Source organism: Lepus europaeus, chromosome 9, assembly GCF_033115175.1.
Source record: "Lepus europaeus isolate LE1 chromosome 9, mLepTim1.pri, whole genome shotgun sequence".
NCBI classification, from domain to species: domain Eukaryota; kingdom Metazoa; phylum Chordata; class Mammalia; order Lagomorpha; family Leporidae; genus Lepus; species Lepus europaeus.
In genome coordinates, this window is record NC_084835.1 from 33700119 (window position 1) to 33726163 (window position 26045).

Consider the following 26045-nt stretch of genomic DNA (forward strand, 5'->3'; position numbering starts at 1 on the left):
GCCATCAAATCCTTACTTTTCCAGCTACTTTTTCCATCTTCAGAATACTTTATTAATGGCCTTGGCACAGAGGGCAAAGAGCCCCAGAAACTAACTGAATAATGCAAGATGAATACAGAGTCCGAATCATGTATAGGACATCTGGACCAAGAATCAAAATGGGTTTAAAGTAAAATAGTACTTCATAAATCTGAGTAACCATCAGAATAAAGTGAGCTTTACAGAATCTATTTGATAGGCACTCTTCTAAGAATTTAAATATAGGAGATATGAGGCCTAGTGATGTGCTAAAGACAATAAAGCAAAAAGAATTAAATTTAACAGTCATTTCTTAATGGAAGAAAATTCTTCAGATGGACCTAATATTAAAAAAAAAAAACTATTCAGTAGCTACACTCAAAAATAGGAATGGGAGCGGGCATTTAACCTGGGATTTCAGCTGCCAATTAGGATACCCATGTCCCACGCTGGGGCTCAATTTCCAGCTCCAGCTCCAGCTCCTGACTCCAGATTCCTGCTACTGCAGACCCTGGGAGGCAGCAGTAATGGCTCAAGTATCTGAGTTTCTGCTACACGCTTGGGAAATCTGGAATGAGTTTCCAGCACCCAGCTTCAGCTCTCCAAGACTTGCATTTGCATGGAGCTCTTTCTCTACCTCTCAAATGAATAAGTACTTTCACAAACAAAGAAGGATATTTTCAAATATAAATAATATAATCCATAACCAGGTATACAATACTTAACTTCAAAATAACATTACAGAGTTGAAGTCCCCTAGGTACGTTTAACATCTAATACTGGGCTCCTTCAATTCCCTCCCTCCACCCTGAGACCATTTCAACTCCATTTGTGTTCGCTTCTCCAAGAAACATACAGATCTTCAGAATTAAAACCTGTATATATAGCCTATAAGCTATTTTAATGTTTGATTACTTTTAGGTATTAATTCCTGAAGCAGAAGTTTGTAACAACTGGATCTGACTCAGCTGAGATGCCCACTTTCCAGGAAGGCACATGTTCTTTTATGGACTCGCACCTCCTGTTCTGTACTGAGGATGCCATACGCCTGTAACAAATGGTTCATCTACTATGGCCGAACTGCTCACTTGTAGTTAGTTAAAAGTAATGACTCCTGGCCGGCGCCGTGGCTTAACAGGCGCCGGCACACCGGGTTCTAGTCCCGGTTGGGGCGCCAGATTCTATCCCCGGTTGCCCCTCTTCCAGGCCAGCTCTCTGCTATGGCTCTGGAAGGCAGTGGAGGATGGCCCAAGTCCTTGGGCCCTGCACCCGCATGGGAGACCAGGAGAAGCACCTGGCTCCTGGCTTCGGATCAGCACGATGCGCCGGCCACAGCGGCCATTGGAGGTTGAACCAACGGCAAAAAGGAAGACCTTTCTCTCTGTCTCTCTCTCTCACTATCCACTCTGCCTGTCAAAAAAAAAAAAAAAAAAAAAAAGTAATGACTCCTTTTCACATGAGTCATCAGGCTGTTTATTTTACCTGTTTGTACAGAATTGATAGTTCAACCATTCCAAATATTGAGGAATCACAGCACTAACATTGTGAAGTTAGAATGCACTGAATATAAGGCACTTAGAAAATTTTATATATAATATCCAAGCTTTGAAACACACACAGCAAAATAGCAAGAGAAAGCAATTCCTTTAATGCTTATTTATTGAGCACCCAGTATCCCAGACCACATGATGGTGGCGATAACTGGCCCTATTATTATATCAACATGGTAAAATTTTGACTCTGAATAGTAACATCTTATATTTATTTATTTATTTATTGACAGGCAGAATGGACAGTGAGAGAAAGAGACAGAGAGAAAGGTCTTCCTTTTTCTATTGGTTCACCCTCCAATGGCCGCTGTGGCCGGCGCACCGCGCTGACCCGAAGCCAGGGGCCAAGTGTTTCTTCTGGTCTCCCTTGCGGGTGCAGAGCCCAAACACTTGGGCCATCCTCCACTGCACTCCCAGGCCATAGCAGAGAGCTGGACTGGAAGAGGAGCAACTGGGACAGAATCTGGCACCCTGACTGGGACTAGAACCTGGTGTGCCGGTGCCGCAGGTGGAGGATTAGCCTATTGAGCTGCGGCGCCGGCCAACACCTTTTATTTAGATAGTATTCTAGGGTCTACAGAACATTTTGACTTTCATAGGGTATTGCATTTCATGGTGTTTAAGTAGAAATCCCAACCTCTGAGCTTCAAGTGTATAACAAGCCTACTGGAACAAATAAAACACTGACATTAACAAAGTATCCACCTTTTGTACCACACTTCTCCATTACAAATCACAAAATAAATTTAAAAACAAAATATCCACTTTTCTATATGTCAGGGCCTCCTACTACTTAGAAATTTCTTTTTCTTTTTTTTTTTTGAGCACTAATAAAAATCAAACATCTAGAACATACAATTCTACTCTGAATTGATATGCATCAAAAAGGGAGCATTTAGGTTAGTTCACCTTCACCTATATACTGAAGTTAAACAGGAAGAGCCCTCTAGATGTTTTTAATTTTTAAGCTTTTTTTTTTTTAATTTTATTTGAAAGAGAGATTGCCTGCTTGCAACATTCGGGGCTGGATCAGATCAAAGGCAGGAGCCCAGAACTCCACCCAGGACTTCCGTATGGTAGCAGAGACCCAAAATCTGCTGCTTCCCAGGAACTGCATGCAGCAAAGCTGGACCAGAAGCAGAGGAGCCAAGACGTGAATCAGGCTCTCTGAACAGGATGCCGTCATCCCAAGTGGCAACCTAACCACTGTGCCAAACACTTGTGCCTCGACACCTTCAGAAAGCCAAGTTTATTCGAAGCAGAGAAAAAGAATTCAGATCCATCTGTATTGAGGGTGACAAAACAGTTAGTATTCCTTTCCTTGATTAACTTTGAAACTGCTTACTAGATACACAGTGTTTTTAGGAACAGCCAAGTGGTATAAGAAAGAGCCAGGTTTGGGGATAGGCCTGAGTTTGAATCTTAGCTCTCATCTGTCAACTTGATTTCTTGTGTGGCACTTTATTCCTGGACACTTCGGTTTATCCAAGTGAAAAATATTAATGCCAGGTTTTTTGGGTTGTGAGAATGCAATGAAGTTTTAAAACCAAGAGCAAACATTTATTAAGCCTTTACTATGTACCAAGCCTTGCTTTAATGGTATTCACAGGCACTGATCCATGTGGTCCTTACAACACCCCTAGAGGGTAAGATACCACTAAAATTCCTGTTTGATAAAATTATACAAGGATGCTGGGGCTCAGAAAGGTTGACTTGCGCAGCCTGAGGGTGACACAACGCAGTCTGCTCCAGAATCCTCCTTACCCATCAGTATGCGCTAACTGCCCTGCACTCATGCCGCCCCATACCCACTCCATGTTTTCCCCAGCCTCTCTACTTTACTTGCCTGTGAGTTGATGAGAACATGGAAAAAATATAAATTAGAATATGGAAACACCAGAAAGGTTGGTTAATATTTCTATTTTTTTTAAAGATTTATTTATTTATTTGAAAGTCAGAGTTACACAGAGAGGAGAGGCAGAGAGAAAGAGAGAGACAGAGAGTTCCTCTATCCAATGATTCACTCCTCAACTGGCCACAACTGCTGGAGCTGCATTGATCTGAAGCCTAGAGCCAGGAGCCTCCTCTGGGTCTCCCACATGGTTGCAGGGGACCAAGGACTTGGGCCATCCTCCACTGCCTTCCCAGGCCATAGCAGAGAGGTTCGAAAGTGGAGCAGCTGGGTCTTGCAATGCGCCCATAGGAGATGCCAGCGCTTCAGGTCAGGGTGTTAACCCGTTGCACCACAGAGCCAGCCGCAGTTAATGTTTCTTTCAATGCTCTGACCCAACAGGCATCATGCAAATCAAAATTGACTGATTAGAAGTTGAAAACCTCAGTGTTTGAGTATCTACTTAGGAGAGAGCTTGAAGATTAGAAGGAAAGAGGGAAGTTCCCCAAGGAAGACAGACAGGCTCTTGGCCCATTTTCCTGCACAAAGGTAGGGGCCAAGAGTTTTGATCCCAAGTCACCAGCAGTGAAAGGGCAATGCCGAGATATATACATGCCAGAGGCAAAGGACTTGGTGCCTCAACAGCCCTGAAAGGCATCCACGCCTGTGTGCAGACACAAACCCATCCCTTGAACACCATTGTTGCTTTCAGTTTACCAAAACATCAGTCAAATTGGATTCATTATGGGATGAGAGATGCAAATTGTAAGGCAATTCCATGAGATAAAAGCTATTGCTTCCTGAATATACTAATTCTTCTGGCAGTAAATACATGTATTAGGCATAAACATTGGCAAGGCACTGTTCATCATGGCTTTAATCAGAGGATAAAAGTCCTATGGCAAATTGCAGTTCTCCTGAAATTTCTTTTCAGATGAAAATAATAAATAACAGTCCAGATCTTTTTCATTCTCAAGGTATGGGCTCCTCCTCTCCATGCGTACAAAGTCTGTCTGAGGAGCTGTTTGGGTTGGAGAGCAGCAGGCTCTGTGCAGATTCCTCTACCATGGCCTCTTAGCACACTCTGGGAAGCAGCTTTGCCCTGGACTGAAGAGTGCGTGAGGATCACCTGAGCTGCCCTGGGATCCACAGTGAACTGGCACGGGACCTACTGAACTGGCATGGGGCAGGTAGGATTCTGTGCTGTGAAAACCTGCTCCGAGTAACTGTGACGTACACTGTCAGTGTGTCATCTCCACTTACTGCCACTGGAGCACAACACAGACGAAGTATATGAAACAAGAGAGGCTCATTTCCCCCAATCCCAATCGATAAGGTAGATTAATCTATTTTTCAGGGGTCATTTTTTGTAACAGTCTCAAATAAGACCTTTCCAGCACAAGTCATGGGATCAGAGGAAAGTTTTCTCAGCAATTTTAAGCCAATACCCAATAATTAATAGTGAGAAAATTCAGTGTATATTAGTTAAATGCACTTAGCAGAACTACAACCTATCCCAACGCAAGGGACATCTTCCTAAAGCCCGGCTTTACCCTATTTTATAGATGAGAAAACTGAGGTTAAGATTAATTTTAAGAAACTCACATAAAGCCACAAGGGCAGTATGTGGCAGGGCGGAGACATGAGCCACGACTTGAGGATTCTGATTTAAGATGCCAGGCACACGTCTAGATTACAGGCAATCACCACAACACATGCTATTCATGTTAACTACCTTTACCATAGCACAATACAATAGATAGGGTTTCCCCACTTGACAAAATGAGAAGACAGCTGCCCAGAGACGTTGAGGCTAGCCCAAAACTAAACCCATAAAAAGTTACAGAGCTAACACTTCTCAGAATCCTGTGAGTGATGTCCAAGTATCACAGATTTCATTATGACCGACCTTTTGTGAACAGAACATCCAAAAATATATTAAACCACATTTCTTCAAAGATACTCTTATTCTTCTGGAGAAATGTGAAAAGTAATGGTTACTATCTCAACAATTATTAAGAGACACCTCCCTCTGCATTAACACCATAAAATTAAATCTGTAAGTAGTAGATTCAAGCATCATAAACACGAAAGAATGTAAACCAGCATATTCCAGAAATTGTTCTTATGAGATTGGAGATTATCTGCCTGGCATAAATCACTCTCTTCAATCTACCTCAAGAACTCTCCCCTCCAAAGGCATGCACAGCGATTGCTCCCAAAGATAGTTCACATTAAACTTACTGAGCAGTACCCCTGGACAAAGAATAAATACAGCTTGAACAGTTTGATTAGGTGGAACTGCATTTTGTAATAAGATTTGGGTACTTGATCAGTGAATACTTTGCTCTTTGCTGTGCCTGGAATATGGGAAATTTTTGATAGAAATTCCAAGCTCTGATCCCTGGTTACATAGTGAAAATCAAATGTGAAGTACACATCATTTGTTCTTTCATTTTAACTATGTCTGAAACTTAGGAATAGAGAATTGTAATATGAAGCAAACCTGTATTATCATCCCTACTCTCCCTATGGAAAAAAATCCACAGGAAATGTATATTTTCTTTACCTACTAGTTTCACAGCTAAAACTTCTACAAAAATACAGATTAACCAAAGAAATGCATAACTAGTGTATTTAATTTTAAGTTTCATGTAACATAGGAACATTCATAAAGGCCCAAAGAAACAGAGAAAACCTGGAGTTTGATGGACAGTTATGTAAAAGCATGAATACAGAACAAAAGGGCTTGGTCTGACAGTGACAAAGTAGGGAGAGCTTGACCAGGCCTTCTGGCCCCAATTGTTCTTGACCTCAAGCCTCAGGCAGGTGGGCCCTGGAATGAGGATCTCATGATCTCAAGGTTGTAGGTCAAAGAATTCTTTGATGGTCAATTCAGGGGACAAAGTCGGCAGAAGACCCGAGAGTCAGCACTGATTCTGCGATTTTCTCATTTTCTTTTCTCTTTAAATACTCAGTGCCAGAGTCCCCTATGTTAGGACAGCACATTCTGAGCCCCATCATAAAAATCAGCAAAGCCCAGGTTCTCATGAAGCTTAATTTTTTTAAGATTTATTTATTTTAAAGCCAGAGTTACACAGGGAGAGAAGAAACATACACACACACACATACACACTCACAGAGAGAGAGAGAGAGAGAGAAGTTTCTGTCCATTGGTTCACTCCCTAGATGGCTGCACCAGCTAGAGCTGTGTCAGGCTGAAGCCAGGAACCAGGAGCTTCATCTGGGTCTCCCATGAGGGTGGCAAGGGCCCAAACACTTGAGCCATCCTGTTCTGTTTTTCCTAGGCCATTTTGCTGAGAGTTGGATTGGAAGTGGAGCAGTTGGAACAAGAATCAGAGTCTATATGGCATCCTGGCATCACAGACAGTGGTTTTACTGTCTATGCCAATGCCAGCCCAGCTTATATTCTTTTTTAAAAAATACTTATCTGGGAACCAGCACCACAGCGCAGTGGGTTAAAGCCCTGGCCTGAAGCGCCAGCATCCCATATGGGCACCGGTTCTAGTCCTGGCTGCTCCTCTTCTGATCCAACTCTCTGCTGTGGCCTGGGAAAGCAGAGGAGGATGGCCCAAGTCTTTGGGCCCCTACACCTGCATGGGAGACCCTGAAGAAGCTCCTGGCTCCTGGCTCCAGATCAGCGCAGCTCCGGCCATTGCAGTCATCTGGGGAGTGAACCAGAGGATAGAAGTCCTCTCTATGTCTCTACCTCTCTCTGTAACCCTGTCTTTCAAATAAATAACATATATCTTTAAAAAAAAATTATCTATTTATTTTATTCATTATTTGAAAGGGAGGGAGGGAGGGAGGGAGAGGGAGAACCAGAGAGCGAGAGAGCGAGAGAGATCTCCACTGGTTTGCTCTCCAAATGGCAGCAAGAGCTGGGGTTCATCTAGCCCAAAGAGAGGAACTTGGAACTCCATCCACATCTGCCACATGGATGTCAGGAGCCCAAGTACCTGGGTCATCTTCCACTGCCTTCCAAGGTGAATTAGCAGGCAGCTGGGTTGAAGGCGGTGCAGCCAGGACTCAAACTGGCTCATATATGGAATGCCATCAACACAGCCAGCAGCTTAACCACTGTGTCACAACAGCCCTGACGCCTACATCCGTGAGACAGAGCTACAGGAACATAAACAAACACGTCAACAACTAAGGGGCAGTGAAGAACGGTTTACTGGAAACTGCAGGAGGCAACAGGATAGGGAGAAGAGGTTTTAGGCAGATTGCTGTGGAAAAGCGATCGGGGCAGGCTGATGCGAGGGGCCGCAGGTCTGAGAGAGAAGAAAGATCGTTTCTCAAGCCGGCAGGATATCCAAATTGCTACAATGATCTTCTGGCAGACGGCAGGGCTCTCCTCCCTTTCAACCCCAAAAGGAGAGCTAATAATCAATTGTGAACTAAGAGGTCACGTTTTCACTTCGATATTTCCCTTTTCCTACTACAACCGCCTGGCTGAGTGGGTCAGGCCACCCCTGTTCTTCGCAAAGCAGAATTGAAAGCTCCTGAAACAAAGAAGCCTGAAGTAGCCTCCTGTTCAAGAGGCTACCCTCAGCGGTGCACCTTCATTAACAGAACAACACTTGCTGCAGGGGAAAAGCCCATTACCGGGCTCACCGCTATTACCACCCAGCAGGAGACAGACACCGTTTCGAACCCAGGTATCAGGTGAATCACAAACAGAGGCAAAGATGAAGAGAACAGTCCATGGACTTCCCGTGGCAGGCTGTCAAACCTTGCCCGAACACGCGCGGCTGTGTGAATTTCAAAATACGAAAGGCTCCCAGTCTTGCACTGTAGTTTTCAGAACTGGACAGCTGCATTTAAAGATGCTGCTTGGTCCCTGGGAGCAGCTGGTGACTCTGACTTCCATGGGTCTTGGCTGTGCGGCTCTCATCACTCACTGTAGAATGAGTACCCGCACTCTGCAAAGAACTGCAGAGCTTGTGCCCTTAACAGTGAAGATTCCCAAGCCTCCAGCAGAGCATTCTAAACCAAGAAATTTATCCTAAGAACTGAAAATCAACTTTTGGTTGTTGTTTAACTAGCACCAAAATTCATTTTCATCAAGGCTGTGTAAGGTTCACACTTGACAACACATAGATGACACAACTTTAGATATATATACTTGGTTTAAAAGAACAGAATTCAAAAAGTCACTGTCAACTGAGGGTTTATGTATGTACACGTGATGGTTTTCTTGAAGCCATTTTATTTCATAAATGATGTGAAATAGCACCACTAGGAACCAGAATTTGTTGCTGTGAGTTAGGCCACCATTTACAGTGCCTTTGAGGCCCCGCTACTCCACATCAGACCTAGCTTCCTGCTAACGTGCTTGAGAAAGCAATAGAACCATGGTCCAAGTAGTAGTCAACTTGCCACCCATATGGAAGACCCAAGCTCCTGGCTTCACTCTGGCTTGATCATGGTTATAGGCCACTGGGGAAGGGAACCAGCAGATGGAAGATCTTTCTCAATCTCAATCTCAATCTCTCTCAAATTTTTAAAAAGCTTTTATTTATTCATTTATTTGAAATGCAGAGTTAGAGGAGAGAGAGAAAGAGAGAATCTCCCATCAGCTGGTTCACTCCCCAGATGGCCACAGTGGCCAGAGCTGGGCCTATCGGAAGCCAGGAGCCAGGAGCTTCTCCCAGGTCTCCTATGTGGGTGCAGGCGCCCAAGCACTTGGGCCATATTCTACTGCTTTCCCAGACCGCAACAGAAAGCTGGATAGGAAGAGGAGTAGCTGGGACACGAGTAAGCTCTCATATGGGATGCTGGCACCAAAGGCAGAGGCTTAGCCTACTACACCATAGTGCCAGTCCCTCAATTTTTTTTTTTGTAAATTGTAAAAAAGAAGGAAGGAAGAATCCACTAATTCCTATTAGGGAAATTTTGGGATCAGGAAACAATTGAAGGATATTCCCAATATATACAATCTGGTGATTAAAAAAGTTAAAACTTTTTTGAAAAAAATCAAATTAAGATAATAATAATGATGGTAATAACCAATTAAAAGTTCATACATAAGTGCTATATGTTAAAAATCCATTACCACCACCTTCAAAGTTAACAGAAATATCAAAAATTTTAGCCAGAGTTGGAACACCAAAACTTTTATATGATTGCCGAGTCAAATGCTGAGCTCAGCAATTTAAGACAACAGTTATTACACCCCCTTCTCACATCAGAGTGCCGAGGTTTGATTTGTAGCTCTGATGCCTTCCTCCAGTTTCCTACTAATGCAGATCCTGGCAGTCAACAGTGATGGCCCCAGTAACGGGGTTCCTGCCACTCACATAGGAGATATGGATTGGGTTCCCACCTCTCAGCTTGGCCTGGCCTAGCTTTGGCCATTGTGGGTATTGGGGGAGTGAATTAGCAAATGAGTATATTCTCTCTCTCCCTCTGTCTATCTCCTTCGCAAACAAACAGTTCATGCTTCTAATTACTACAGGAGGAAGAGAGTCCCTTGCCATGGTTCTCAGCCCTGCAAGAATCAATATTTGTTTTTAACTGTGCTATCATTTTTAATCAAGAGATAATTTAGATATCATAAAATCAACCTTTATAAAGTATACAGTCCCTTCGCTTCTAGTGTATTCACAATGTTGCACAACCATCACCACTCTCAAATTCCATGCCATCTTCATCACCCCAAATGGAAACCCATAGCTATTAGCAGTCACTTCCGATGCCCTCCTTCCCCCAGACCCTGGAGATCCCCTCACCTACTTTCCGACTCTGTTGAAGCTTGTTTGTATAGTAATATTTTTAATGTCTCCCCTAGAACTGTGAAATGAAATTTTCAGCTCATATAACCTATCCACATAAATGTTAGCTAGGTTTGCTATGTGCATATGATCACTGTGCACATGCCACTTCATATGGTTTGTAGTCTTCCCATTCACCAGTGAGAGCTCCACAGTGTCACTTTCAATGACTGAAGGAATTCCATCAACTACATAGTGTATAATGCATCTAACTATTCCACAGAGTCAGAATTTAAATTTGAATACTGATTTTTAGACAATCGGGTAACTGGGATTAAACATTTATGTTTGTATTTCAAAAACTGCTTTCATAAAGAAGCCACTGGCATGCCATCCATTTTCAGTTGTCTACAGCTTTGGGAGCCTGGCCTGGGAGACTCTGTCCCTCTGAACTCACCATGTATTTTAGAGCAATGCGAGACTAGTTCATTCTTATCCTAAGGAATTTTACAGCCCTTTTGGTGGCAGTCCCTAAGGGATATACAATCCTCCAAGGTGCTTTGCAAAAATTCTGTTTTAAAAGGTCCATACCTGCTGTGTTAAACATTACAGCCAATGCAGATTCAGGGGGAGAAGAATTGTTTCCTGGCATTGTTTGGTATGGAGTGATATTCTCTTACATCCAGCCTCATAGCCATAAAACTATCTCACAAAGTGTAATGTTAGCATCTCAGTCTGACTTGCTTCTGCTTTCTTGTATCAAATAATAAAATTAATAATAATAATTAAAAATGATAATAATACTAATAAGCCTTTCCTAGAAATGATGTACGCATAGGCCCTAACTGCCTAGGAATTTGCATTTGTATAAAAAGGACTAAAACCCAGCTTTACAATCAGCCAAGATCTCAGCCTTTTATTTTACTTTTATTATGGAAGCCAGGACTGTCCTAATAAATCCTCCTTTCCACGTCCAGCAGACTTAAAAACCCATTTTTGAGCTCTACTGACTCCATCAGACTTGAACTTTGGTATTAAGTACCTATGGAGGAAAAGGGGAGAAGAGACAGCAAGAAGGGGAACACTAAGAGGCACAGGGCCACGAGGAAACGGAGACACTGAGGCCACAATGCTCATTCCTTGAAGAGAATGAGGCAAAAGCCAACTGTACGAAGACTCTATTGTGTCTCAAAGACACTATATGGGACTCACAGAATGCACACCATGCTTATGTGCTAATTCCTAGACGCTACCATACATGAACCCCCCAACTTCAGTTCTGTTTTAGGACTCCATGATTTAGTCTGTTTTAGTGGTTGCATGATGATCATTTTATGACAAAAGGTAAATGACTTGTTAACTAATGGGAAACATACTATTTGGGGCAGTTGATAAGGTCAGGATTTGTGGCTGCCATACAGAGGGTCTCTCTGACCTCAACGATGACATAACAAAACAGCACTGTGCCACAAATGAATGACTTTTTCAGTTCTCTCAATTGACTCCTATTAATGTATATGCACATAATAAGCACTCACCTTCACAGTCTGTCCAGCTTCAGGACCATCCTAGAAGCAGAAAAAAAAAAAAAAAAAAACCAACATAGGTGAGAACAGAGAGAGATGGCACCTGCTGCTTATTCAGAAATATTGCCCGTTAATAATTCAGATCCAATTTCATTGTGCATTAATTTATAGTATCTCATGGGGACCATTCTCTTCAAATGCATGGGTCCAGACAGTTCTCCATTTCCGCCCAAGAATAAGTGAGAAGTTATGTATAAAAATCCTATAAATTATCCAGTGAGCCAACCCCCTTGCTACTTTTCATGCTCTTTGCTCTTGGCTATGATTTTAATTGCATTAAAGAGGGCTGAACATGTTTGGGGAGGTGAAATATCATACCTTTTGGTTATCTTTAAATCAGTTCTGGTTTAATTAATGACTGATTACTTTAGTTTCTACTCAGCAAGTCTGCAGGAGATGTAATTTATTATGTAAGAATATAGAGGAATTCATCTGGGAAGAGTCTTCTCTTAGTATTCTGAACTTGGCAAAAAAAAACAAAAAAAAAACAAAAAAAAACAGGAGCATTCATTGTAGCTGAGCCTCTTTCCCCTTCAGGTCTTTCTGAAGCCCAACAAATCTACTGGCTTAGCTGAAAATGAGCAAGCCTGCCTGGTCACCAGCTATGACACAAAGGAAACACAAATGCTTAGACAGTGTAAGAGCAAAACAAGCACTGTCTCTACAGTGAGAAAATGCAAAATGAAGTTAGGACTCCACGGCTTTGGCCAGGTATTTGTATCTCAATAAAACTGACTAATGGGGCAAGAAGTTCGACTCTCCTGCGGCAAGGGTTAAGCAGAACTATGGGCATCCATGGTTTTCCAACTTGGAGTCACAACCTAGTATGTCACGTCACTGACTTAACAGCTGCAACTAGCCTTAAAAAAAACAAAAGAATTCAGAACATAACAGAACAAGAACTATCAGAAGGTCCAGAATGGGTAAACACTGTATTATGAAATTCTGGGTTCCTTTATCTATATGTATAGGAATGGGATACATGGTTGTGAAATAGATGTATATTATTATGGTGAGTTACAGTAAAACAAACAGAAAGTTTAACAACACTATATATATGAAAGAATTCTAAGAGCTATGCACAAGTCAGTTCTTCCATTTATTGAACTCTAATAAGTCATGTTAGCTAACCAATATGGTCATTTCCTATAAATACAACTTATGTCTTCCATTTCATTAAACACCGATAGATATTTTCATCTTTTTTCCTTCAGCTGGTCTTCCTGGAAACATAATTTCCAGCATTTGTTTGACAAATATACTTGGAATTGAACAATCTGCCTTTAAGTAACTCAACAGTTTTGACATACAAATACACACAAACACACCAAGTATTTTGGGTAAAGTTCACATATTCTCAACACAGGCATGACAGCACATAAGAAAATAAAAAATTTGAGAGGTGGATGAACATGTTGAGTCAGAGCCTTTGTAACCTGCAAACACTGGCTTTCTTTATTCTCTTTGAAGGTCTATGGGACAAAACTGTGGAGGAGAAGGAGGATGGTAAACCTTCAGTTTAACTAAAGAGCTAAGTGCAGAGGCTATGCATCTTGGAATAATCTATTTATTTCCACAGCACAATTGCATAGTCATCAGATTTCAGAGCCAGAAAGGACATTATTTATGAGCTGATACCCAGACTGTTCCATAGAGCCTCTGAAAGGGGTAAAGCTACTCAGTTCCTAACTGATGATTCTCAGGGACCTTTTCCTCCCAACCTGACCACTGTTGGTCCAACCTCTGCTTAAACAGCTCCAGTGGCTGGGGGTCTGATTTCTTTACCAGGCCAAGCAAGTCATTCTACAGACAGACCTACCTCTGAGGATCACTGCTATTTGGATTAAAAGTAGGGAAAAGAGAAGCCACGTGAGGGCGAGGCACAACTTGCACATCACTGCTCCCCTGGAACTACACAGGAGGGCTCAGTCCACGCACTGCTCAAAATGCATTTACCATGGAATAGAAATGACCTGTCAAGCCCCAGTTCCAGTAAAAGATCTGGAGTGTCTTCATGGCCATTTAATCTCAAGTCCAACATCCCCACCTGCTTCATAAACAGCACTAAAGCATGACCTTGAGGGAATCTCATAGTGCATCCTGGGGCTGAGGAACAGAAGGGCTGCTTTGGACTTGTCCACCTTTTCCTGCTGCTACCTAAGATGCAGTAAACCACAGCTTCCTTCCTGGGGCCAGGGCAGGAATAAAGAGCTCAATGCTAGGATTTGAAAAGGGAGAGAAGTCATTTCTGAGTAATATGTGCACTCACCTGAATGGAAAAGGTGAGCGAGGTCCCTTGGAAATGCTTTTCCACCACTGTGCCAACTCTCTGAGTTGCCTGGAACAAATCAGCCACTTCTTCAGGCCGCAGGTCCCGGAAGCGCTCCACCGGCCGCAGTGGGCACACAAGGACATCTACAGAAGATCTGTTAAGGCACACTCTGAACCATACAGCTGAGTCCCCTTGGCCCAAGGCCTGAACATTCAGAGACAAACACCTGCCAACCACTATATCCAAGGAGCTAAAAGAGAGCTGAGAAACATGGATAGTTATGTTTTAATAGAGAAGCTGTACTGTGCAAAAGAATTCCTTTTTTTTTTTTAGAAAATTTTTATTTAATAAATAGAAACTTTGAAAGTACAACTTTTGGATTATAGTGGTTTTCCCCCCATAACTACCCTCTACCCACAAACCATCCCATCTCCTACTCCCTCTCCCATCCCATTCTTCATTAAGATTCATTTTTAATTATCTTTATATACAGAAGATCAACTTAGTATATACTAAGTAAAGATTTCAACAGACGGCACCCACAAAGATACACAAAGTATTAAGTACTGTTTTAGTACTAATTATACAGTTAATTCTCATAGTACAACACATTAAGGACAGAGATCCTACAAGGGGAGTAAGAGCACAGTGACTCCTGTTGTTGATTTAACAATTTGACACTCTTATTTATGACGTCAGTAATCACCCTAGGCTCTAGTCATGAGCTGCCAAGGCTATGGAAGCCTCTTGAGTTCACCAACTCCAATCTTATTTAGACAAGGCCATAGTCAAAGTGGAAGTTCCCTCCTCCCTTCAGAGAAAGGTACCTCCTTCTTTGATGGCCTGTTCTTTCCACTGGGATCTCAATCAGAAATTGTTTCATTTAGGTCATGTTTTGCCACCGTGTCTCAGGAATGGAAAGTTCCTTTTAAGACAACGGGACGTTAGTGTATAGACGGACTCAAGTGCTTGCTGAGATAATTGTCCCAGGAGGCAAGATCTCTTCCGCACCATTACCGTCTAAGCCCTCTTCTCCAGCTCTGTCCCCTACAGCAGCCAATGTACTAGCTTGGGAAAGCAACTGGAGTAATCCATTGCCTTCTCTAGGTAGAGCACCACGATTAACTCTTAACCTTATTTTTTTTTTCAGAGTAACAAGAGAAATATGGAATGCATACAGCACAGTAGTTGTTTATTTTTAAAAGGAGTGTAGTCACTCTGAGAATGTTTGGAAAACCTCATCTATAATTAAGAGATGTGCCATGTGATTAAGCAATTTATGACAAGGGTTCCCCAGACTCCTTACACAGAATCCAAGAAGACACTGGAGGTAAATCATTAATGAAAAGGGTCGCTTGCTTATACAAAGCCACATCAATGCCTTCTACAAGTTAATATAGGCAACATATTTATGGTGGGGATTTGAGTAAACAAAGATTTTGAAGAAAAGAATGTGACTTTGAACCCTTATTCCTAGCAAATGAGAATTCACTATTAAATCATCTTAAGCATTTCAGTCCCTTTTTTATTTGAACCCGTAAGGTGGGTGTATACACATATAGGCCTCCAAACATGTATGTGTCTGTGTGTGTACATATATTACACATTCAACATTAGGTTTCAGACACCCACAGAAGAAAAAAACATAGTGTTAGACTTACTTCTGTTTCTTTTTTCTTGTTTTTAGAAAGCATGCTTTTGCCTGGAGCTGAGCATCAGAAAGGGTAGCATAAAAACCCAATCCTGAGATTGCTAGTCTCACCAGAATACCAAGCACTTTAGTCCCTTGTGCCAATGGTGAAACTTAGGGCCCAGGGAAATGCACTGCACCCAGGGGAAGTGCTGGGTGGGTCTGATTTCCCTAAGAGAGGGGGCCAAGTAAAGAGGCCAAGTAAAGGGGCCAAGTAATTTTGCTCATCATCAGGAAACTCACATCTATGGCAAACTCAGAACAGGGGCATTGTTTAATCTGAGTCTATTTTTCAAGAGAGTAGAAGGGAGGCCTTCACCCACAGGGCATCAGATACTTAAAAAGATAATTATCCTTCCTTGGCTGGGTTGCTTTATTATCATGGGTCAATGAACCGTTTAGAAATGAGGGATTTCCTTTTATTTCCTTTTAGCAGATGGCCAGCCTCCACACCCTCCTGAGTTACTTTCCTTTGATCAAAAGGCCCTTTCTCCATCTTCCTCCTCCTACTTTAATTTATACCCTCCCTTAGGCCTGGCTTCACCGAGTCTCAGCAAGACGACAATCACAGAGGCTTCCAACAACATCCTGACCTGCTGCACTAGCTCTGCCTAAACACAGCAACTACGTGGAGAAGGAAGCATTTTACCTCAACACCACTTCCTGAGAAAGCCAGCAGAATGAATCTGACTGCCTCTGAATGCAGTGTAAATTTACTCGCTTCAATGACATCCAGGAGTTGTTTTGTGATGATGTTGTTTATTCAGTGCTATCAAAGCTTGTTTTTTGGTTTGGCTTTGCCTGATGCTAAGGACTGGTTTGATCTAAGACTCAACAAGTCAAATGCTTAGGAAATGAAATGAAAATGACTGAATTGACCAGATGCTTTGTCCTGTGTACTCCCTGCCCAGAGACGCAGTACCATACGCATTTATTACTTTTAATTACCATGTATAACAGTACTTCAACATGTCTTTAAAAAGTTGAACAGGCCTAATGCATTCCCACTTAGGGGAATGTTTTTAGCAGCCTGTTTGTGCAACAATGTCCAAATACTATATATTCCCTGGAACCAAGCCTTTTGTTAAGAAGTCATCGTATGTGTGTATTACACACGCATTGCTGAACAAGTGATAATAACGAAGAACACTGTGGGTAAGTATTTGGCAAAGAAGTTAAAATGTCACCGGTGATGCCCACATCTCACATTCAAGGGCCTGGGTTTGAGTTCTGGCTCTGCTTACCAGTCTAGCTTCTGGCTAACATACACTGTTGGAGGCAGAAACTGATGGCTCAGGGAGTTGGGTCCCTACCACTCACGTGGGAAATCCAGATGGGAGTTTGAGGCTCTTGGCTTCAGCATGGCCCAGCCCTGGATGATACAGGCATTTGGGCAGTAAAGCAGCAGATACAAGATCTCTGTCTGTCTCTGTCTCCCTGCCTTATAAACAAAATGAAAAATAAGAAAGAAGGACTTCTAGGGATGCTTACTCGGCATATGTTGGTTTGAGTGATCACTATGTTTGTTTGACTGCCACCTAGAGGATGGCCAAGGAAGCATCTTACCCTAGAAGTGACCACAAAGGTAGACTCCACAGGGCTCCACCAGGAGATGCACAGATCTTGAGTCCCACAGGGTTGGTTTCTGGATTCCCCGGTGCTCTGTGAATGGTTCAGTTGGCCAGTAGCACATTCACCACTGAACATGTTCCTTGTGCCATTCTGGGAACTAGCTAAACCTCAACATACCAGGATTAACCATCTCCCCTCAGTCTCTTTAAAATCCAAGCAGAGGCCAGCGCCGCGGCTCACTAAGCTAATCCTCCGCCTTGCAGCGCCGGCACACCCGGTTCTAGTCCCAGTCGGGGCACTGATCCTGTCCCGGTTGCCCCTCTTCCAGGCCAGCTCTCTGCTGTGGCCAGGGAGTACAGTGGAGGATGGCCCAAGTCCTTGGGCCCTGCACCCCATGGGAGACCAGGAGAAGCTCCTGGCTCCTGCCATCGGATCAGCGCGGTGCGCCGGCCGCAGTACGCTACCGCGGCAGCCATTGGAGGGTGAACCAACGTCAAAAGGAAGACCTTTCTCTCTGTCTCTCTCTCACTGTCCACTCTGTCAAAAAAATTAAAAAAAAAAAAATTAAAAAAAAAATCCAAGCAGAAAAGATCCTACCTCACCACAGGCTACATATATCCTGGCTCCTGCTTACCTACCTCCTCTTCTCCATCACCCCTTGCATTCTACACATCTCAGTCATCTGACATATTCACCTTCTTTCTATTCCTTAAATACACTAAGCTCCAACTGCACCTGGAGCCTTTGGCCTGGGTATATTCTCTGTCTAGAATTCAATTCCCCATTGGTACTTGTTTCTGATCATTCAATTCCTATTCAAATTGTCCTCCCTGGAAGTGGCATTCTATGGGCAGCAATTTAAATTACCACCTAATGACTCTTATATCACTCTGTTTTAGTCCTTTCCACAGTCATTGTCACCAGCTCCAAGTGTTCTTGGTTGGCTCCTCTAGTGAAAGACTTTGTATTATTTACCACTGTTCCACTGCTGGTTAGAGGACCAGAGGCACTTGTGTCCTGCTGGAATGAGTAAATAAAGGATAAACCAGACACTTCAATCAGCCTCCACTGGGTACCAAGACTCTGACAGAATAGAGAGAGTAATACCGTGATTCCCAGTTATCTACACAAGATTGGGAAAACCTGCAGAGCTGCATCCTTAATATTGGGCACAGTAAGTACTAATACTGGATGTGAGCTCAAGAAAGGTAAACTTACTTTTATATACTCTAATTTTCACATAAACTAAAAGGAAAAACAATGAGGGTAGTATTTCATTTTAAGCAAATTTTATAACTAAAAAGAAGTGGTTTCTAGATTATTCAGAATCTCAAACTTCATATAAGTGCTGCTTTATTACTGAGATAAAGAAATGTAGTTTATTTATTCATTCAATGAACATCCAGCACCAGTTAAATGTGGACACTACTGAACTCTAGGAATAGCAAAGGAGTTTAACAATTTCTTCCTGTACTTTCTTCCTTTCCAGGAGAGAGAACTGAAACTGCAGTTTTCAGCAAAATCAGAAGTAAGTATGTAAGAACAGAGAAGTATAGAAAAACAGTAGAAACCTGGGGACAGAAGGCTCTAGTTTAACAATGGACAGCTTTTGAGTAGAATGGATTATCCTATGGTTACTTGGAAACAGAAACATGTTTCTGAAGGACTTCAAGCCGTCCAGAACATTCTTCCAAACAGATGGTAAACATTTTTGGTTTTATGGGTCATATGACTAAGCCATCATAGAAAATACAAAAATGAATGGGTTCAGCAATATTCCATTAAACCTTCATTTACAAAAAGGAGAGGCAGGCCAGATTTAAACAAAGTAACTAAGGAAAACTTAAAATATTTGAGGGTCTTTCTTTCTTTTCCTAAGTTGAAGACAAGAAAGTTACACTAATTAGTTTGTTGAACAAAAACTTTGTCATCTTTTAAATGTTCGCTTTTTAAGAAAAATGCTTGAGCCAGGGAGCCCATTTTAATGAACCTCAGTAAGTTCAGGGCTTTGTAAGTCTGAATCACAACCACTCCAACGCACATGACACTGAGGCTGCCCAGAGAACACAACTCAGGGAGTCTCTGCCATCCTGAATTGCAAAAAACAAAGCCTGGGATCTGCAGATGCAGAAGAGAACCAAGCAAAGCACCATTCCCAAATTCCTTGGAGAATTGTGGCAATTTTATAAAATAAGTGCATAAGCCTGAGGGGGAGGACATATTGCCTGAAGATGCAGGGTATGATTTGTTATATGTTGTTCCTAGAGAAAAAAATCCAAAGAAAACAAATTGATTTTGAAGAACAGCAGACAGTTCTTATAATTATGCTGCCACTGTTAATAGACCAATTGTTCTAAGATAAACAATGGATGCAGTATGATTTGAAGACTCTCAGGCCTTGGCAATGGGTAAATTCCCCATTATATGATGCTACAATGGCTTATTTTGAGTTCTGCCTCTTGGCATTAATACCTGTGTTGAGATTTCTTAGCCAACACATTGATGACCATGAAAAAAACTGTATGTGCTCAGTTCAATTTAATTCATGTTTATCCAGTGCTCAACATGTGTGAAAACTTGTAAAAGGGGGTATGAGAAGGAATGTGGCCCGTTCCTACATCTAGCATAGACAGATCAACTAAGAAATAACATTTTTAAAAGGAAGAAGGGCAATTGTTACAATTTAGGTTGGATATTTTAAAGACAAGTAGGTTCCTCACAGTAGATGAAAAATCAAAGAAAACTTAGAGCAAATGAAATGCAACGTGAATTTTAAAAATGGAGGAGAAATTCTATCAGTTGACTGGACTGGCAAACCACTCACTGAACCATCACACAACTAGAGCCTCCTCTTAGTCTAGGGTTTGTGATAGAACTGAGGGTGCCAAGGTGGATAGGACAGACTCGCTGACCTTCAAGAGTTTAAACTCCAGTGTCCCAACCTGTCACGCAGTGTAAACAGATCATTACAACACAGAGAGGCGAGAGCTATAGACAGAAATCATTACAAAATGCTGTGGAAGTACAGAGCAGGCTGAATCTAAAACCGCCTCAAGGTGCTAAACTTTTCCATGTTGTATCTTATTTCATTTTTCTAAAATTAGAATCATTTCTCCAAGTTTGAGCCAAAGTCTGTCCTTGAAAATGGTCTACCAACTTAAAATTAGCTACTAAGAATAATGTCAATCATCACTCTTTTAGCCAAAATCAGTTTTGTTCATATTAAGTACTCATTTATTTCATCTTTATGCTGAACCCATAAAATACTATTTTAATTTCCACTATGCAGATGAAGAAATGAAAGCTTATAGAAAACAAGTTGCCATGATGGTACATCCAAAATGACATTAAAAAATAGAATTCAACCTAGGCCTGCCTAATTCTAAAGTTCATGTTATTAGTAATGCTTTGATTGAGTGCTTTTTTATAGCTTTCATGACTCAGTCTCTTGTTAAAGTGCACCATGCACTTTCAGAGCTCCTCTGTTCACGGAAGACAATCACGATTTTCATTAAATATGAAGCTATTATGCAAAACTGCTAACAATCTAAGATAGACTCAGCTTTGGATGAACAAAGGATGGTGGAATGAAGCCTCTGTGAGGGTAGTGAATCTGCCCTCATTGACGGTGAGACCAGTTAAATCAGAGGATCAAGAAAGAGAACTATCTGGCTCTGGTGGTTGAATGAGAGAAAGGAAGCGGAACTTGCATTTTGGCCATTCTCTATCCTTCACTTCGGCTTGCTTCAAGCTGACCTGGCTCCCCTCAATGGAAAGACAGAGGAAGACTGAAATAGTGCAGTATCAATGGGTTAGGTTGTGAGACGCACTGAGTCCCTTTGCTAGCTGTATATTCTAGTGATGAGAATCACTGACTTTCTCACATCGTTTGTATCATGGAAGACCATCAAAGACCTAATAATGTCTCTTTTTTGGCTCTTCTTTTCCAGCTCAGCACTGACCATCTCCATCCTTCTGGACATAAAAACTTCAGGTGATGGGCTGGCGCTGCGGCTCAATAGGCTAATCCTCCGCCTTGCGGCGCTGGCACACCGGGTTCTAGTCCCGGTTGGGGCACTGGATCCTGTCCTGGTTGCCCCTCTTCCAGGCCAGCTCTCTGCTGTGGCCAGGGAGTGCAGTGGAGGATGGCCCAAGTGCTTGGGCACTGCACCCCATGGGAGACCAGGAGAAGCTCCTGGCTCCTGGCTTCGGATCAGTGCCGTGCGCCGGCCACAGCAGCCATTGGAGGGTGAACCAACGGCAAAGGAAGACCTTTTTCTCTGTCTCTCTCTCTCTCTGTCCACTCAGCCTGTCAAAAACACACACACACACAAAAAAAAAAAACCAAAAAACTTCAGGTGTTTTTGTCACATTAAAGCATTGTGACAATATGGCAAGCCTTATGTGGAGCTTTTACTGATACACAGCCAACTCAGAATAAGTATAAGAAAAGAAACCAAATGGAATCTTTCTACTACTTATGTGCCTAAAGTTGCAGTGGTTATTCGCAAATATAACCATAGGACTCTTCATCCTACATGCCCCTTTGCAATATCACTTTGCCCCTCTAACAAGAACTGGTGTATATGCCCCTCCCATACTGCTACCTGCACTATAAAAACAACTGCAAAGTCCCAGAGAAGTCAAGACCAAAGTTAGACACTGCAAAAGTGAGAATCAGCCCAATGACATCAAGTTTTCACGATGCTGCTACGTTTTTATTCAAAATCAATTTGCTAAGCTCAAAATGGGCTCATCAAGGCTAAAAACTGATGATTTTAAAAATAATTTTAAAAGCATTTCCATGACAAATACGAACTATTAGAATACAGAGTCATGACAGAGAAATGGAAATGCATGGATTCAGATGATTAATTAAAATGACAGCAGAATATTATTCTGAGTTGCTCAGACTTGCCCCATTTTTCTATATTTGATCTATTCTAGGAATTCAGAATATAAAAGTTAGCAAAACAAATTAAATCATCAAAATATCATTGATTTTGATGAGGCTAATTAGTACATGTATATATGAATATGAAGTAAGGCTGTAGCAAATAATACACAGAATTAGTCATTTTTCTGAACTAATAGAAAGGAGTCTGCATCTCTCCTGCAGATTTCTGTGTGGCTTAATGATAAGCACAGAATTTTCCAGCTTGCATTGCAGACTTGTGCAGATCTTAGGTAACTCATTATTTGCTCTAACAAGTACAAATATTCCTAGTCCTTGCAAATGCTTAACATAATACTTAATGTCATTTCAAAAAACAACAGACTAGATTGTGAGCTACTTTTTAAGAGAAGATTCAATTTAATGGATTTAAATAACATGGTTACAGAACTTTGAATCAAAGTACATGACATCTCAGAAAGTAATCTGCTCGTCACAGTGTGGATACTTTGGTAAATCTCATATTACAAAGGTAGAACTATTACCTCAAATAATTAAGAAGTACAGTTCTTGAGAATTACCATACCAATTTAGGCCACACCTTTCATCACTAGACATTAACATCCCAATTTCAGTGACACAGTGAAGGGTCCATGGGATGTTCATCAACCACAGCATAAACACAATTTTAAGCAAATTTGAGTCCCAGAGTATGACAACCTAAAGAACGGGGTAACAGGCCAGCGCCGCGGCTCAATAGGCTAATCCTCTGCCTTGTGGCGCCGGCACTCCGGGTTCTAGTCCCGGTCGGGGCACCAATCCTGTCCCGGTTGCCCCTCTTCCAGGCCAGCTCTCTGCTGTGGCCAGGGAGTGCAGTGGAGGATGGCCCAAGTGTTTGGGCCCTGCACCCCATAGGAGACCAGGATAAGCACCTGGCTCCTGCCATCAGATCAGCACAGTGCGCTGGCCGCAGCGCGCCAGCCGCGGCGGCCATTGGAAGGTGAACCAACGGCAAAGGAAGACCTTTCTCTCTATCTCTCTCTCTCACTGTCCACTCTGCCTGTCAAAAAAAAAAAAAAAAAAAAAAGAACAGGGTAACAAAGATAATGGTAGTTCTCTGCTCTCAGTAGGATCTCAAGGCAAGCATTTCACAGATAGCTACTATCTCATGTCTCCTCCTAGGGAATGCTTTGAGCTAAAAATACAGTGAGTCCTTGGGTCTAGGAGGAACACAAGGCACTTAACCTTCTCCAGGCATTGTGCCCTAAGCTACCCTCAACTCTTCTGCACTAGTCCAGATGCTCGAATGTGAGAATCAAATTCATACAGACAAGCAAACAGGGGGCTTTCAAAGAAAGGAAAATTATAGGGAAGCCTGTAGCCTAGAAGCATTCTGGTTCAGAGACATTGGTTGGAATCACACATTTTCCTGTGAATTTTTCAAGGAAAAGGAATCCTATGTTATTCATATATGAGCATAATATTTTGGGAAGATATGCTTACCTAAATATATATGCTTGCCTAAATTAAATATGCAGGTAAGAAGTAAATAATATAAAAGTTTATTTTAAAAAAAAGTTTATATATAAAGCTTACTGTAAAACTGAGTTGTATTGGGGCCAATGCCATAGTGTAGCAGGTAAAATCATTGCCTGCAATGCCAATATCCCATACGGGTGCCAGATCCAGTCCCTGCTGTTCTACTTCCAACCCAGATCTCTGCTATGTTCTGGGAAAGCAGCAGCAGATGGCCCAAGTCCTTGGGTCCCTGAACTCATGTGGGAGATCTGGAAGAAGCTTCTGACTCCTGGCTTTGGATCAGCCCAGCTTCAGCTGTTGCAATCATTTGGGGAGTGAACCAGTGGATGGAAGACCTTTCTCTCCCTCTTTCCCTTCCCCCTGACTCTGCATCTGCTGCTCTGTAACTCTGCCTTTCAAATAAATAAATCAATCTTTAAAAAAAAAGAGTTGTGTAAAGCTGACACCATTGTCACACATCTAGTTTTTACCAAGTTTCTTGAGTGCATCATTTCTCTTATATTTCATTTACTACTGTGTGGTTCTGTTAGTGCACAAGGAACAATAAGCTATACCACATGCACATACACACACACACACACACCATATAGTCTAGGTGTGTAGTAGGCTCTACCACTTAGGTTTGTGTAAGCATACACTATGATTTTCACAAAACAACAAAATTGCTTAATACATGTCTCAGATCATATCTGCATCTTTAAGCAATGCATGACTAAAGAATGGTCCTAGAGATGTTCAGCAACACTTAGAGACATATAATATCATTTCCTGGTTTTCCAGATACAGAGCTGAGACCAAACATGGTCACAACACTATTAAGTGAAAATCCTGGCAGGGCCATGTGGTATAGATGCTCATGCTATTTCAGTATCTCCCAAGGTTATAAAAATCTCCATACATCTCCAGTAGTCTACTAGAGTTCTTTAGGAGAATCCTGGTTCCATGAGATATTACTAGATGCTATTTGGAAAAAAAATTTACCATATGATCAACATAAATTAAGAAACACTGGAAGAAAAGAAATAAAAAACAAGTTTCTTTACTGCAGCATGCACCAGTATATTTAATGGCAAATGTGCACTCTAAGTTCTCAAAAAGAAGAGAGACTATGCAGCATTTCTCAAATTTGCTTATTTATGCAACAAGTATTATTATTTTGTGAACAATGCATAGTACAAATGCTCCAAGAATGTCATTGGCAAGTCCTGAGTATCATTTCTCAGTATGTGGAGATACCTGAAGTTGCCTGCTTTTTAAGCAAGAAATGTTACTAAACATCCTTTTAATCATAAAGATGCATTTTATTTATTTACTTAAATATGCTGAGAAATTTTTCATTAAAACACATGATGTGTGATACAGCAGTCATTAGTGATTCTCGCAGTGTACAGAGCAAGTTTATTATCCAACAAATTCTTCCTCTTCAACAACTTTTTAAGCTTTTATCTCTTTTGCTAACCCCAACCAGCTTGTAGTAGTTACTTAGTGGTTTGCATTGAAGACAGTTCTAAGGCCCTGATTGGCATCATGAGAGAAGACTGAAGAAATTTATGAGTTTTGGCTACCATGAGGGAGGAAAGAATATTAGCATGCATGTCAAGTCTCTGTCATTTTTCAATTAGAAAGCAATAAAAACATTTTCTCAAGGACTCCCTCTCTCCCTTTCCTAATGGTAAGGAAGTCTTGTCTGGGTCTTGCAATGTCTCTGGGTAACCATCATGAAAATCTATTATCATTGTTATTGTCCTAGAGATAGACAGAAATGTCTGGGATTTAGGTAATGCTGGTTAGGAGAGTTCTGAAAAGGAAAATTAACTGTCACTCAAAAGTGTCTGTCTATGATGATGTAAACAAGGGAGTGGGAACACACCAATATGAAAATATGATAAAAATGCTCAGAGGAGTTAAGAGTTGAAGGAGTGCTGTGAGAAAAGAAATAAAGTGCACTCAGCAAGTGAAACAAATATTTAAGAATCATCCCAATGAGGGATTGTTTTAAATTACAGTTATGCTCCAGTATCAGAATCATTCCCAAAACTCTTTGAAAGGCTTTTTAGACTAACACAGATCAGAAAGTAGTGCTAAAAATCCACAGTTCACTGGAGACCTTCTAGAAAACCACATGCAACATAAATAATTTAATAGTGCGAAACGAGGTACACACTTTGATTCCATCAGTAAGTGAACGGGGACACAATGACCTGAGTCTCCATTTTCACAGGGTGGCCACACTGAAATACAGAGTCCAAACTCCCACACAGAATGATGTTTTTTGTCCAACTTCTTTATCAGATCC

At 41.7% G+C, this 26045-nt stretch overlaps 1 protein-coding gene across 1 annotated transcript in view; it reads right to left on the reverse strand.

The window, feature by feature from the left end:
* Positions 1 to 26045, reverse strand: part of FHIT (fragile histidine triad diadenosine triphosphatase) — a 1052756-nt gene that overhangs the window by 281864 nt on the left and 744847 nt on the right. The window contains 2 exon segments of the mRNA XM_062200182.1: positions 11735 to 11764; positions 14052 to 14197. Coding sequence (XP_062056166.1) covers positions 11735 to 11764; positions 14052 to 14197 — 176 coding nt within the window.